We start from the raw sequence: 14,947 nt of genomic DNA, 5'->3' as shown, positions 1-14,947 counted from the left end.
AACATACATACATACATCTATTTGTGTCATTAAAACATGTGACAGCATACACCAATTCGACACTCTCATTGACCTCCATGCAAAAATTCCTCACTTCGTGGGCTTATCTTCGTGGACAGATTTGAGAGGAGGAAAACCTCACACTTTGCCTCTTCCTCTCTAATTTAGCTGAACCTGCTGTGGTGCTGGTGTGGAACAAGAGCCTGCACACCATGAGGATGGGCTGTCCAGAACAGGAGTTACAGGCCCCTCATATACTGTTATTGACTGACAGATGTCATTAAGAAGTTGAGTAAACTGTCCTTATAAAACTGTTATTGTACATATGTCGTATTTTAGCAGGGCCTTGGGAGGATTGGATAGTAACTCTCGATCCAATACATTTTAAAGGTGCTTTAAACGACTCAGTCTGTGCTCACAAAGTAGTTTTACCACCACAGACAGGAGTTGGCCTGAGACACCCCAGCGCTTTGGCCTGAGACACCCCAGAGCCTTGGCCTGAGACACCCCAGAGCCTTGGCCTGAGACACCCCAGCGCTTTGGCCTGAGACACCCCAGCGCTTTGGCCTGAGACACCCCAGCGCTTTGGCCTGAGACACCCCAGAGCTTTGGCCTGAGACGCCCCAGCGCTTTGGCCTGAGACGCCCCAGAGCTTTGGCCTGAGACACCCCAGAGCTTTGGCCTGAGACACCCCAGCGCTTTGGCCTGAGACACCCCAGAGCTTTGGCCTGAGACACCCCAGAGCTTTGGCCTGAGACACCCCAGAGCCTTGACCTGAGACACCCCAGAGCCTTGGCCTGAGACACCCCAGAGCTTTGGCCTGAGACACCCCAGAGCCTTGGCCTGAGACACCCCAGAGCCTTGGCCTGAGACACCCCAGAGCCTTGGCTCACGTCAGCATTTTCTTTACATGATTCAATCCATTAAAATGTCACAGCTAGTAAAAATCTAAATCTGGATATGAAATGTCACATGCTTTGGCATGGATCCACAAAACAACCAAGCTTGGCTCAGTTCATTCAGATCTTATTTTTCAAGTCACATGTCTCTCTGTAAATCTATTACAGTGTCAGCAATGTGAGGACCTCGTGGTTGACTTATAAGGTCAATATAAGGTGCTTGCCTGTATCAGATCTCTCTGTGGTCCACAGTAAAGGTATGAGGTCTTCACCTTTCAGCATGCAGTGTGAAGTCAATGGAGGGATGCATGTAATAGGAACCTAATACATTTACAAGGAGAAACACTTGGATCAAATGGTGAGTTGTTGTGTTTTACAGCAAGATTTACAGATCTTTAGACAAACAAATAGTCCATATTATTACCCCCTGTCAGTGACCTTCTCCTAACATGGCCGTGATCCAAAACTGGATGTCAGAAATACATGCAGCCTAAAGTCGTTTAGGATTACTGTATGACCCTGCCTCATAGAGATGGTATCAAACCTGCTGAGCTGTTCTTGAAACTCCAATTTGATCCCATACAGTCCATAGCAGAGCCACAAGTGTACCAAAGCAACAGATCATTTACAATCCCAACATGGCCATGTTCAGAAATGAGTGTATCAGAAATACATCCAGCTTCCACAGCAATATATCTGAGATACTTATTTTCCACCATAATTTGCAAATAAATTCATTAAAAATCCTACAATGTGATTTTTTTCCTCGTTTTGTCTGTCATAGTTGAAGTGTACCTATGATGAAAATTACAGGCCTCTCTCATCTTTTTAAGTGGGAGAACTTGCACAATTGGTGGCTGACTAAATACTTTTTTGCCCCATTGTATGTCAACAATCCTTCCTCCAAAGGACCATCTGTGGATTAAATGTCATGAAAATCCATTTTTGTTCAAGTTTCATGATGAATAGCTTTCTAATAGCTACAATAATGTGGCATACAGACTGACTTTCTAGCTAACCTTCCTTTCTCAAGTAGTTAATGTTTCCTCTTTCAGAACCTGTTCATAATACACTTCCCTGCCGGTGACAAGCATACCCATAACATGATGCTGCCACCACAATAGTTAAAAAATCCAAAAGGGATCAACATCATTGCATTCGCTACACTCGCATTAACATCAGCTAACCATGTAACCAATACAATTTGATGTGATTCCCTCCATGTTACTGGCCTGTATGACAAAGAGAAAAGGAAGAAGCCTGTGTTAAAGAATCCACTCCCATTCTGTTAGCAACAAGGCTGTTAAGTAATACTGCAAGTCAAAACGTTTTGTCATAAATTAAAAACTACAAGGTTGGGTCAAATCCAATCCAACACAGACTGAAACAGTCTATTTTCAAGTATTGTGGTGGCAGCATCATGTTATGGGTTTGCTTGCCGTTGGCTGGGAGTGGGAAGTTTGTCAGGATCCAATGAAATATGAAAGGAAAACCCTGGGATAGGATACAACTTTTCAGCCAGACAATTACACAAATGTTTTTGCCAAAGACACACCAAAATGGATTTCCAAGAGGTGTTAAGTGTTCCGGAATCGTCTAGTCTCAGTCCTGATTTAAATTTGCCTAAAAAACAGAGACTAGGTTTGAATACTGCAATCCATCAATGATTCCTAACCAAATTTAATGAGCTTGAGCAATTTTGACAAAAACAATGGACAGTAGCCCTAACAGTTGTGCAAATTTGGTCAAATCTTATTCCAAATTATTCACAGCTGTAATGGCTGACAAAGGTGCTTCCATCAAGTATTAACTTAGGGGCGTGGAGACTTATCCAATTACTATATATTTTTTTCTTAATTTGGAAAATTGTATAACCTTCTTTCACTTTGAAAGAATTTGAGTAAATCTGTAGGAAAAATGGTCTAATTTAATAATTTTTCAGATTTAATTTTAAAGGCACCAAACTGTGAAAAAAGTTAAACGGGCAATTCAGGGCACAGCGAGCATTGCAAAGCATCTAGCTAGCTAAAAGCTAGGCTAGGTTGAAGATAGCATTGTAGCTAGCAACAAAACAAACAAAAAGTTTGAAAAATGTCAACGTATCGCAACGGTACCTTGAACCACAAGGGGGCGTTGCTTTTTCACTCCGTTGTGGACATCGCCATTAAAATGCATGACATCCGGGGCAACGTGATGGAGTGTTTATGAGTGATGTGAACAAGGCTTAAGTTCCATCGCTATCGGGAAACCGGGCCCAGACTGATTACCACTGGAATCCACATAGCGAAACAAAACGTAAGCTTGCGAGACTTCCGGATGGTTGTACGACATTAAGCAACCTTTACAGTGGCAGGCAAGAAAAGGCCCCTTGCGTAGCCTCTTCTAGGCGTTTATTCCCCTTTATTGGAGAATAGTGATACTACATGTTGTTTGGATATTTGCGATACACACCTACGTATTTATTTGGACAGTGAAGCTAAAACGTTTAATTTGGCTCTATACTCCAGTATATTGTTTCATATGAGGTGATAGTACAGAATGTGATCTTTTATTTGAGGGTATTTTCATACATATATGTTTTACCGTCGTGGAAAATACCACCAGGGACACCTGAAGTCAATCTTAAATGAATCATTTTTTATTATCAGCAAGCTGGAGAGGTTCCAACAAACTTAATGCACCATAGTACACATGACGATCAGGAGCTCCCCCGGGGCAGTCCCGTTAGTTCTCTTATATACTGCTTACACAGACAAGTTATATTTGCATGATTTAACTTATTCATTATTCATAATTAATTCATCATTAACATTTGGTTCATGCATGTGACCGACCATTACCTTACGAGGCCTCTTCGCTCCAAGCTGAGACCTTGAAACTGAGACATCTCTTTCGGTTTTCAAAACGATGTTATGGGCGTTCTGCCAAATTGCTTATACTGATAGTGAGGATTCCTCCCAGGCACGATCAATCAGTCACTTGCATGAACCCAGTCAAATTGGTTATTAGAAAACCACAAACATAAAATGTTCCTTCACAAAATAAAAGCACTTTATGTATCTAGTCCTCCCATTTGAAGGTGTCATAAGTATTGGGACAAAAATCACTTACAGTATATGTGTATTAAAGTAGTCAAAAGTTTAGTACTTGTTGGATGCATTTGAAGTTGTTTTTTTTGATGCCCCACAAGGTGAGATCTTGCATGGAGCCCCAGACCGAGGGTGATTGACCGTCATCTTGAACTTCTTCCATTTTCTAATAATTGCGCCAACAGTTGTTGCCTTCTCACCAAGCTGCTTGTCTATTGTCCTGTAGCCCATCCCAGCCTGGTGCAGGTCAACAATTTTATCCCTGATGTCCTTACACAGCTCTCTGGTCTTGTCCATTGTGGCGAGGTTGGAGTCTGTTTGATTGAGTGTGTGGACAGGTGTCTTTTATACAGGTAATGAGTTCAAACAGGTGCAGTTAATACAGGTAATGAGTGGAGAACAGGAGGGCTTCGTAAAGAAAAACTAACAGGTCTGTGAGAGCCAGAATTCTTACTGGTTGGTAGGTGATCAAATACTTATGTCATGCAATAAAATGCAAATTCATTACTTAAAAATCATACAATGTGATTTTCTGGATTTTTGTTTTAGATTCCGTCTCTCACAGTTGAAGTGTACCTATGATAAAAATTACAGACTTCTACATGCCTTCTAAGTAGGAAACCCTGCAAAATAAGCAGTGTATCAAATACTTGTTCTTCCCACTTTATGTGGGAACTCCGTCAAGACTGTTGGAAAAGCATTCATCCTGAAGCTGGTTGAGTGACTGCCAAGAGTAGGTGTGTTCAAACTTTTGACTGGGACTGTATGTTTTAAACTTTAATTCATAGGCCAGGTTGTAGCATCCTCATGATGGGTAGAGGGAAAATGAGTATCATGTAGTAGCCTAAACCTATCGATGTTCCATTAAACTAGGTGAATGGAATACGAATGACAATACCATGTATAAAGCCATAAACAAATCATCCTGTAATAGAAATAAGGCTCATAAAAAAAACTAATTATAATCATCCTCATCTTAAACAGCACCGACCGCCACTGCATTAATTACAGTATAGCCTACCTGTAAAGCACCCGACATAATGAACCTTCAACCTTCCACAATAAACTAAGACAGGAGACTGAGCATAGTAATTGAAATACAATATGTTTATTAATTTTTGGTTATATTCCTCTAATTAGAAGTTTTTGTTGCATACGTTTTTTGTGACTAAATTATATACATTTTTCAACTTAAAAAAAAAAAGTGATTATAGAAATCCAACTAGAACATATGATTGTCTGATTACTGAGGATTCTCTATGGACAGATTTTAGCTATGGATTCCACAATGGCAAATACAACTTCACTGAATTGCCCGTTGTGGCTGCGGAAGGTCTGCTGGTATGGAAAGTATTGCATTCCTCAAAAAGACAGCTGTATAGTGGACATACTGACATCGACAAGCCATGTCTGGTTTAAGCACCAACAAAATACATACAGTTCCTGTAAAACTGCCTTTTCCCTGCAGTGCTGACTTTTTGCTGATTCCTGAAAAAGTGATATGATGATAATGGCTTATTGTGAACATAGCAGCTTCATCTCAATAAACAATATTCAAAACAACTCCCGAACACAGTAAGGCTTCTCTACTGTGCGAGTTAAATGCTGTGTCTTCAAATCTGATGACTGACCGAAGCTTTCCACACAGACAGCATGTTCCACACTCCTTTGCAAGTTTTAACCCCCTTTAAGTAACCAGGTAAGTTATTGTTAGTCATAATCAGTTGGTGTTATATTTTATTAATATAAACTGGTGAAACTATCCCCATATTGACAGCAGAGTTTAGGCTTCTCCCCTATGTGAATAAGTTAGTGTCTTCAGCTCTGATGACACAGCTTTCCTCCTGTGTGAGTTCTCTGATGTTTCTTCAAAGTTGATGACTGGCTGAAACTCTTCCCACACTGAGAGCAGTGGTGAGGCTTCTCTCCTGAGTGAGTTATCTGATGTGTCTTGAGAGTTGATGAATGACCAAAACTCTTCCCACACTGAGAGCAGTGGTGAGGCTTCTCTCCTGAGTGAGTTATCTGATGTGTCTTCAAAGTTGATGAATGACTGAAATTCTTCCCACACTGGGAGCAGTGGAATGGCTTTTCACCCGTGTGAATTAGCTGGTGTTTCTTTAGGAAATATGCACTGGTGAAACTATCACCACATTGAGAGCAGTGGTAAGGTTTCTCTTCTGTGTGCGTTATCTGGTGTGCCTTCAGTTGATATAACCTGGTGAAACGCTTCCCACATTGAGAGCAGTGGTAAGGCTTCTCTCCTGTGTGAGTTAGCTGGTGTTTTTTCAGAGTTGATAACTGACTGAAACTCTTTCCACATTGGGAGCAGTGGAATGGCTTCTCTCCTGTGTGAGTTCTCTGGTGCGACTTTAAGTCTTTTGGATGACTGAAACTCTTCCCACATTGAGAGCAGTGATATGGCTTCTCTCCTGTGTGAATTAACTGGTGTGTCTTTAGATGGTGTAACTGACTGAAACTCTTCCCACAATGAGAACAGCGGTAAGGCTTCTCTACTGTGTGGGTTAGGTGGTGTCTCTTTAGGTTTCCTACCAGACTGAAACGCTTTCCACACTGCGAGCAGTGGTAAGGCCTCTCCCCTGTGTGAGTTATCTGGTGTGTCTTCAGGCTGTGTAACCAACTGAAACTCTTTCCACACTGAGAGCAGTGATAAGGCTTCTGTCCTGTGTGAGTTCTCTGGTGTGTCTTTAGTTGGTTCGACTGACCGAAACACTTCCCACAAACAGAGCAGTGGTATGGCTTCTCTCCTGTGTGAGTTCTCTGGTGCGTCTTGAGTTTGCTTGGTGTTTGAAATCTCTTCCCACATTGACCACATGAGTACACCTTCCTCCTTTTTTGAGTCTGTTTTGATTTGAGGTGAGTTGTACAAATAAAGCTGCCTCTGCAATCTGAGCAGGGGTGGGGCCTACAAGTGTGCCTTCTCAACTCCTCTGGCTCATAGAAACTAGTGTAGCAGTCCATGCAATGGTGATGTTTCTGTCTTGAGTTCCTCCGTCTGTGTTGTTTATGGTTTCCTGATGCTGTGGAACTGTGCTCACTGTCTGAACCTGGGTTGGAGATCTCTCCTGTGGGAATATGAACAGATATGGGATTAGAATCAGGAACAGCATTGAAAATGGTCTTTAAAAGACTTGTTTAAAGGCCTAATGCAGCCATTTTATATCAATATCAAATCCTTCATTAGGTAACAATTAAGTACTTTACTTGAATACACTGAACAAAAATATAAAATGCAACATTTTCAAAAATTATACTTAGTTTCAGTTCATAAGGAAATCAGTCAACTGAAAAAAAATCATTAGGGCCTAATCTATGGATTTCACATGACTGGGAATACAGATATGCATCTGTTGGTCACAGAAACCTTTAAGGTAGGGGTAGGGGTGTGGATCAGAAAACCAGTCAGTATCTGGCGTGACCACCATTTGCCTCAGCAGGGCGACATCTCCATCGCATAGAATTGATTAGGCTGTTCAAATCAAATTGTATTGGTCACATACACCTGTTTAGCAGATGTGATTGCGGGTGTAGCGAAATGCTTGTGTTCCTAGCTCCAACAGTGCAGTAATATCTAATAATTCACAACAATACACACAAATGTAAAAGTAACAATGTTATTAAGAAATATATAAATATTGACATTGACAAAAATACATGAAATGAGTAAAACAGTATGTAAACATTATTAAAATGACTAGTGTTCCATTACTAAAGTGACCAGTGATTCCATCTATGTCAATGGGGCAGCAGCCCCTAAGGTGCAGGGTTGAGTAACCGGGTGGTAGCAGTCTGATGGCCTTGAGATAGAAGCTGTTTTTTGTCTCTCAGTCCCAGCTTTGATGCACCTGTACTGATCTCGCCTTCTGGATGGTAGAGGGGTGAACAGGCCGTAGCTTTGGACTTCCTGTGACATTGTGTGCTATAGGTGTTCTATGCTATAGTGCCACGGTGACGCGTTGGGCAGACAACACCACCCTCTGGAGAGCCCTGCGGCTGCGGGCGGTGCAGTTGCCGTACCAGGCGGTGATACAGCCCGACAGGATAATCTCAATTGTGCATCTGTAAAACTTTGTTACGGTCTTAGAGGCAAAGCCACATTTTCCTGAGGTTGAAGACGCATTGTGGGTGGACCATTTCAGATTGTCAGTGATGTGTACGCCGAGGAACTTTAAGCTTTCCACCTTCTCCACTGTGGTCCCATCGATGTGGATAGAGGCGTGGCTCCTTCTGCTGTTTCCTGAAGTCCACGATCAGCTCATTTGTTGTGTTGACGTTGAGGGAGAGTTTATTGATTGTGGCCTGTGGAACATTGTCCCACTCCTCTTCGGAGGCTATGCAAAGTTACTGGATATCGGCGGGATCAGAACACATCGATCCAGAGCATCTCAAACATGTACAGTGGGTGACATGTCTGGTGAGTATGTAGACCAAGTAAGAAATGGGACATTTTCAGCTTCCAAGAACTGTCTACAGATCCTTGCGACATGGGGTCGTGCATTATCATGCTGAAACATGAGGTGGTGGAGGAATGGCACCATAATGGTCCTCAGGATCATTATCATGCTGAAACATGAGGTGATGGCGGTGGAGGAATGGCACCATAATGGTCCTCAGGATCATTTTCATGCTGAAACATGAGGTGATGGCGGTGGAGGAATGGCACCATAATGGTCCTCAGGATCATTATCATGCTGAAACATGAGGTGGTGGCGATGGATGAATGGCACCATAATGGTCCTCAGGATCATTATCATGCTGAAACATGAGGTGGTGGCGGTGGATGAATGGCACCATAATGGTCCTCAGGATCATTATCATGCTGAAACATGAGGTGGTGGCGGTGGATGAATGGCACCATAATGGTCCTCAGGATCTCGTCACGGTATCGCTGTGCATTCAAATTGCCATCAATAAAATGTAATAATGTTCATTGTCCGTAGCTTATGCCTTCCCATATCGTAACCCCACCGCCACCATGGGGCACTACGTTCACAACAGCAAACCGCTCGCCCACACGACGCCATACACACTGTCTGCCATCTGCCCAGTACAGTAGAAACTGGGATTAATCTGTGAAGAGCACCCTTTTACAGAGTGCCAGTGGCCATCGAAGGTGAGCATTTTCCCACTGAAGTCGATTACGACGCCAAAATGCAGTCAGGTCAAGACCCTGATGAGGACGACGAGCACGCAGATGAGCTTCCCTGAGACCATTTCTGACAGTTTGAGCAGAATTCTTCGGTTGTGCAAACCCACAGTTTCATCAGCTGTCCGGGTGCCTGGTCTCAGCCGATCCCGCAGGTGAACAAGTCGGATGTGGAGGTCCTGGGCTGGCGTGGTTACATGTGGTCTGCAGTTGTGAGGCCGGTTGAACATAATGCCAAATTCTCTAAAATGACGGTAGAGGTGGCTTATGGTAGAGAAATGAACATTAGAGCAACAGCTCTGGTGAACATTACTGCAGTCAGCAAGCCAACAGCTCCCTCAAAATTGCAGACATCTGCTTCATTGTGTTGTTTGACAAAAGTGCACATTATAGAGGGTGTGATGCTAATGATGCTGTTTAATCAGCTACATGATATGCCACATCTGTCAGGTGGATGGAATATCTTGGCTAAGGAGAAATGCTCACTAACAGGGCTGTAAAATTCGTGCCCTAAATTTCAGAGAAATAAGCTTTTTTGTGCATATGGAACATTTCTGGGATCTTTTACTTCAGATCATGAAACACGGGACACTTTACATGTTGTGTATATATTTTTGTTCAGTGTAGATTTCTATAATAAATGGGAAAAATAATAGCTTTTTAGGAGAGAAAAAAAAACTATTTCTCAAGCAAGAAGTTTGCCACAATTTATCACATGGTGATGTCACCATGAAAAGTCTAAACTCCCGCCCACGCAAGTCTGCTGATTAGAAGGTCCTGTGTAAATTGTATTTTCAACCAGCAACTACCAGGAAATAACTGATTTTTTTTTGTTTAAATCACACTTTTACAGTTTTAGTTTCATCCCGTTGAACAATATGATATAAAACACAGGAAAAACTGAATGTTTTGCACTTGGTCTTTAAAGCTGGAATCCTTAATTAAACCAATAACAAACCCCTTCTCTGTTTTGGTAAAACGCTGAGGGATGGGCTTTGAGATAGGTAACCACTCAAATGAATAGACAGCCACAAAGTGGTAGGCCACACAAGCTCACAGAACAGGACCGCTGAGTGCTGAAGCGCGTCAAATTAATCTGTCCTCCGTTGCAACACTCACTACCGAGTTACAAACTGCTTCTGGAAGCAACAGCAGCAGAAGAACCGTTCGTCGGGAGCTTCATGAAATGGGTTTCGAAGGAAGGCCCTAAAAATGGTCAAAGACCCCAGCCACCCCAGTCATAGACTGTTCTCTCTACTGCCGCATGGCGAGTGGTACCGGAGTGCCAAGTCTAGGACCAAAAGGTTTCTCAACCGTTTTTACCCCAAAGCCATAGGACTCCTGAACAGCTAATCAAATGGCTACCAGGACTATTTACATTGTGGTTATTTAGGTTGTGGTTCCACTCTCTAAACCAACTGTGTTACCAAGGAGACCTGCTGTTTGTGGGTCTGAAACGTTCCTTTTAGAGCTGCATGAAACTGTCAGTGTTTTTAAGGACACGCCTCCAATATTGCCACCCATCCCACCTCAGCACAAGTGAGCTGATGTTACACAGATGTTAGACAGGTACATAGCTGAGCCTGGCGTTGGGGCTGGAAAATGCCAGTGCTCATATTCTTACATTAGGAAATTCCAAACTAACATGTGTTTGACACTTGGGCCTCTAATCGCCAGCTGAAAACAGGCCCATAATGTTAAAGCCCCCATGCAGTATTTTTAAATCATCCCATATGTCTAATACATCACTGTGTTTGTTTTATTTCATGAAAATAACTTCAAATACATTTGTTATCATTGATTTCCCTGAGCCTCCTTTTGCCATTAAAATGCTCAGTCTGATCTTCTGGGCATGTTGATACAAATGTAAATATATTTACATACACAGCCCTGATTGGCGGATAGAGCCTACCCCGCTTACCCCTTCAAAGTAGGAGGATACAAGTGCAAATAAAAGATGACTGGTCATTCTGATCAGATTGTGATGTCATGATCTGGGCCAAAAACTCCATCCCACCTGAACAGGTTGAAATTCCAGGAATTATTTTCAAAACAGGAACGTCACATTTTTAACTGCACTGCCCCTTTAAAATAGGTTGAAAGCAAGTTACTCTTCAGAAAGAGGCACCAGATTGGTGGAAAGACTCAATAATAGTTCTGGAATCCCCTGTGGTTGTCAATGCACCAGCCTCTCTCCATCCTAAACTACTGAACTTACCTGGGTCAGTGTTCCCATCTACTTCTTCCTCCTCTTCCCTGTTCTCCACTTCTGTGAATGCTCTCTCCTCAGCCTCCTCTGTGACTGCTCTCTGCTCCGCTGTGAATGCTCTCTCCTCCGCCTCCTCCTCTTTGAATGCTCTCTCCCCCTCCTCCTCTTTGAATGCGCTCTCCCCCTCCTCCTCTTTGAATGCACTCTCCCCCTCCTCCTCTTTGAATGCGCTCTCCCCCTCCTCCTCTTTGAATGCTCTCTCCTCTGCCTCCTCTTTGAATGCTCTCTCCTCCACCTCCTCTTTGAATGCTCTCTCCTCTGCCACCTCCTCCTCCTCCTCTTTAATCCCTCTCTCCTCCTCTTCCTCTTTGACTATCACATTGAGTTCCAGTGGTTGACTGCAGTCCTCCAGCTTCACTAAGACCATCTCTGGACCCCACTGTGAGCTTCTCTGTGCTGGAACACCACAGTAAGAACCCGGAGACTTGGGTTCAGACATGGAAGGCTATAGTAGGATTCAAAAGAGGCACAAACAAAATGTAAGGTGAGTTTCACAACTGGAACATCTTAGTTAATAAAGGAATATATCTAAATATTCCAACCACTAGGAATCTACTAATACATGTAACTAGCTAGCTAGCATTGCTGTGGTAATCGTACAACTAGCGTTAGCAATGTTGAGCTAGTTGGGTTAGCTTTAGATCACTGACACCTTTCTCACTAGGATGAAACGATCTAGCTAGATAACCAAATTACTAGCAATAAGTTATTTTGAAGCAACGCCGAACCAAAATAACATTTGATTTGTAATCTATAAATTACCAGTTAGCTAATGATTAGATAGGGAAATTATATTATCTAGCTTGCTAGCCAGCCTTAGAAACAGCCTAGCTAACTAGCCATGCTCACTTATTAGTTAAGGGTGCCAATATATTTATGCCATCTTGAAGATGGACAATTCACACATCACACAATTCACATTGCTGTCTCAATAAATAATAACGTTATCATTCACAACAGCATCTTGAAGATAAACACATTTGCTTGGGTAGCCATTTTACTGGCTAGCTAACGTTAGCACACATGGCTATTGTTTACACATGATTTAGTGGACAAATAATCGAATTCATCATGTTTACATATGGAAACTTTTCTGAATATATTAGGAATCTAGGTCTTACCTTGACGCTTGACATTGAACTGGCAGCTGTTGTTGTTCTAGCTCGCGCAACTCCTTCTTTGGTTTAACAGCGGGTGGCATCCAATATAATGTTGCATTACCGCCACCAACTGGACCGGAGAATAAATAAATTATACTTTGTGATAGAAAAATACAAATTACCCTGCCAAGTATTGTTGATGTTCTCGGTATCCATAGCCAGAATGATTTTGCAGTGCATGGTGATCGAAAATATGTCCTGTTATATTCAGAGGTTTAGGGAGGCTGAAGTCTGTGACATTTTTTTAAGTAATTATACAGATGATTAACAAAACATGCACAAGACAGTATTCATAACTTGCTTTTTTGTGGTGAATGTGAATGAAAACCATTATCAAAACAGTTTTCATACACATGCCTTGTCCATAATGTAGAGGCTTATGGGATATTCATTGAAGAAGTAAGGGAAGAGGGTGTTTACATGTGATCTGCATAACATACCAATACCAATTGACATAACTTTGTATGCCTCCTTGTCTGTATACCTGCAGACATAAACACAAAACTGAGCAGTTCAGTCATCTCCACCCAATACAGCCATCTTTCAGCATATTGTTATAGCCTAAATATTCTTACCACTTTGTTGATTGATATCCTTTGAATTGTCTCCATTTTCGGCTTTAGAAAGATTTGCACAAATATGAAAATATATATTTAGCTAATTACCTCAAATTATTTCAGATTTGGAAATGGTTTTAATTCTGTGTATTTAGGAGACATTGTATGCTAGCTGTCCAACTGGAGTTAGCATGCTAGAATTCCTGCTAATCATGACCAAATACTGCAAAAATGGCATTCTCACCACACGTCATTGCCACCACATAATGGACTGGGATGGAAAGGACAGAATGTGGTGTTAATGACAAAATGTATTAGTTCATTCATTTTTACTTACCTCGAACCGCTACAGGATCGGTGGGTCCACGGCGGGACTGTTGAGCTAACGTAGGCTAATGCGATTAGCATGAGGTTGTCAGTAGCAAGAAAATTTCCCAAGACAAAGACATATCTGATATTGGCAGGAAGCTTAAATTCTTGTTAATCTAATTGCACTGTCCGATTTACAGTAGCTGTTACAGTGAAATAATACCATGCTATTGTTTGAGGAGAGTGCAAGTTATGAACTTGTAAAGTTATTAATAAACCATTTAGGCACATTCGGGCAGTCTTGATACAAAAGTTTGAACAGAAATGCAATATTTCATTGGATCAGTCTAAAGCTTTGCACATACACTGCTGCCATTTAGTTGCCAAAATTGTAATTGCGCCTGGGATGGAATAATACATGATGGCCTTTCTCTTGCATTTCAAAGATGATGCTACAAAGAAAATACAAAAAAACGCATGTTTTTTTTTCTTTGTATTGTCTTTTACCAGATCTAACGTGTTATATTCTCCTACATTCATTTCACATTTTCACAAACTTCAGTGTTTCCTTTCAAATGGTATCAAGAATATGCATATCGTTGCTTCAGGACCTGAACTACAGGCAGTTAGGATTTGGGTATGTCATTTTAGGTGAAAATTGAAAAAAAGGGGCCGGATCCTTAAGAGGAACTGAAAAAGACAAATCAATTTCATATAATCACGGATGTTGAAATTATTAAACACTGATTTAAATTAAACACTTATTTGCTAAATAAGACCATTACATGTATTATGTTAGGATGATTGAGTGGTTTTGGTGTCTATTTATGAGAATTACAATGTTTATTACTGACTTTAATTATTTCTTTAATATTTCCTTTAATATTTCCTCTAAATCAACCAAGGAGAGGACAAGTACATACACTATATATACAAAATTAGTGGATATAGCTATTTCAGCCACACCCGTTGCTGAAAGGTGTATAAAATGGAGCACACAGCCATACAATCTTTCTAGGCAAACATTGGCAGTAGAATGGTCCATACGGAAGAGCTCAGTGACTTTCAACGTGACACAGTCATTGGATGCCACCTTTCCAACAAGTCTGTTCGTCAAATGTCTGCCCTGCTAGAGCTGCCCCGGTCATCTGTAAGTGCTGTTATTGTGAAGTGGAAATGTCTAGGAGCAACAACAGCTCATCCGCAAAGTGGTAGGCCACACAACCTCACAGAGGGGAACTGCCGATTGCTGAAGCATGTAGTGCATAAAAATGGTTTGTCCTACGTTGTAACACTCACCTACCGAGTTCCAAACTGCCTCTGGAAGCAACTTCAGCAAAATAACTGTTAGTCGGGAGCGTCAGGAAATGGGTTTCCATGGCCAAACAGCTGCACATGCATAGAGCAAAAACTAGAAATTATAATAGTCTTATCTAATAGGAACAATTAAATGAGATGTGTTTGGTAATTTGGTGTATGGCTACTTCTGGAATATGA

The 14,947-nt window shown here is 41.7% G+C and overlaps 1 protein-coding gene across 1 annotated transcript; it reads right to left on the bottom strand.

Annotated features, from left to right (window-relative positions):
• Positions 1 to 5,114: 5,114 nt before the first annotated feature.
• Positions 5,115 to 11,578, bottom strand: LOC110487197 (gastrula zinc finger protein XlCGF17.1-like). The gene is made up of 2 exons (XM_036940060.1): positions 11,374 to 11,578; positions 5,115 to 7,074 (listed from the first exon to the last, which is right to left on the bottom strand). Exon 2 carries the CDS (start codon positions 6,968 to 6,970, stop codon positions 5,807 to 5,809), a length of 1,164 nt encoding a protein of 387 aa, XP_036795955.1. The 5' UTR covers positions 6,971 to 7,074; positions 11,374 to 11,578; the 3' UTR covers positions 5,115 to 5,806.
• Between the last annotated feature and the right edge of the window lie 3,369 nt (positions 11,579 to 14,947).

Source organism: Oncorhynchus mykiss, chromosome 13 (assembly GCF_013265735.2).
Source record: "Oncorhynchus mykiss isolate Arlee chromosome 13, USDA_OmykA_1.1, whole genome shotgun sequence".
Taxonomy (NCBI): domain Eukaryota; kingdom Metazoa; phylum Chordata; class Actinopteri; order Salmoniformes; family Salmonidae; genus Oncorhynchus; species Oncorhynchus mykiss.
Note: the sequence above shows the minus strand (reverse complement) of the source record. Positions and strands in the feature narration are given on the sequence as shown.

Bases quoted from the DNA above. Each gene is read 5' to 3' on its own strand.
- LOC110487197 (XM_036940060.1), bottom strand. From the start codon at position 6,970: ATGGACTGCTACACTAGTTTCTATGAGCCAGAGGAGTTGAGAAGGCAC.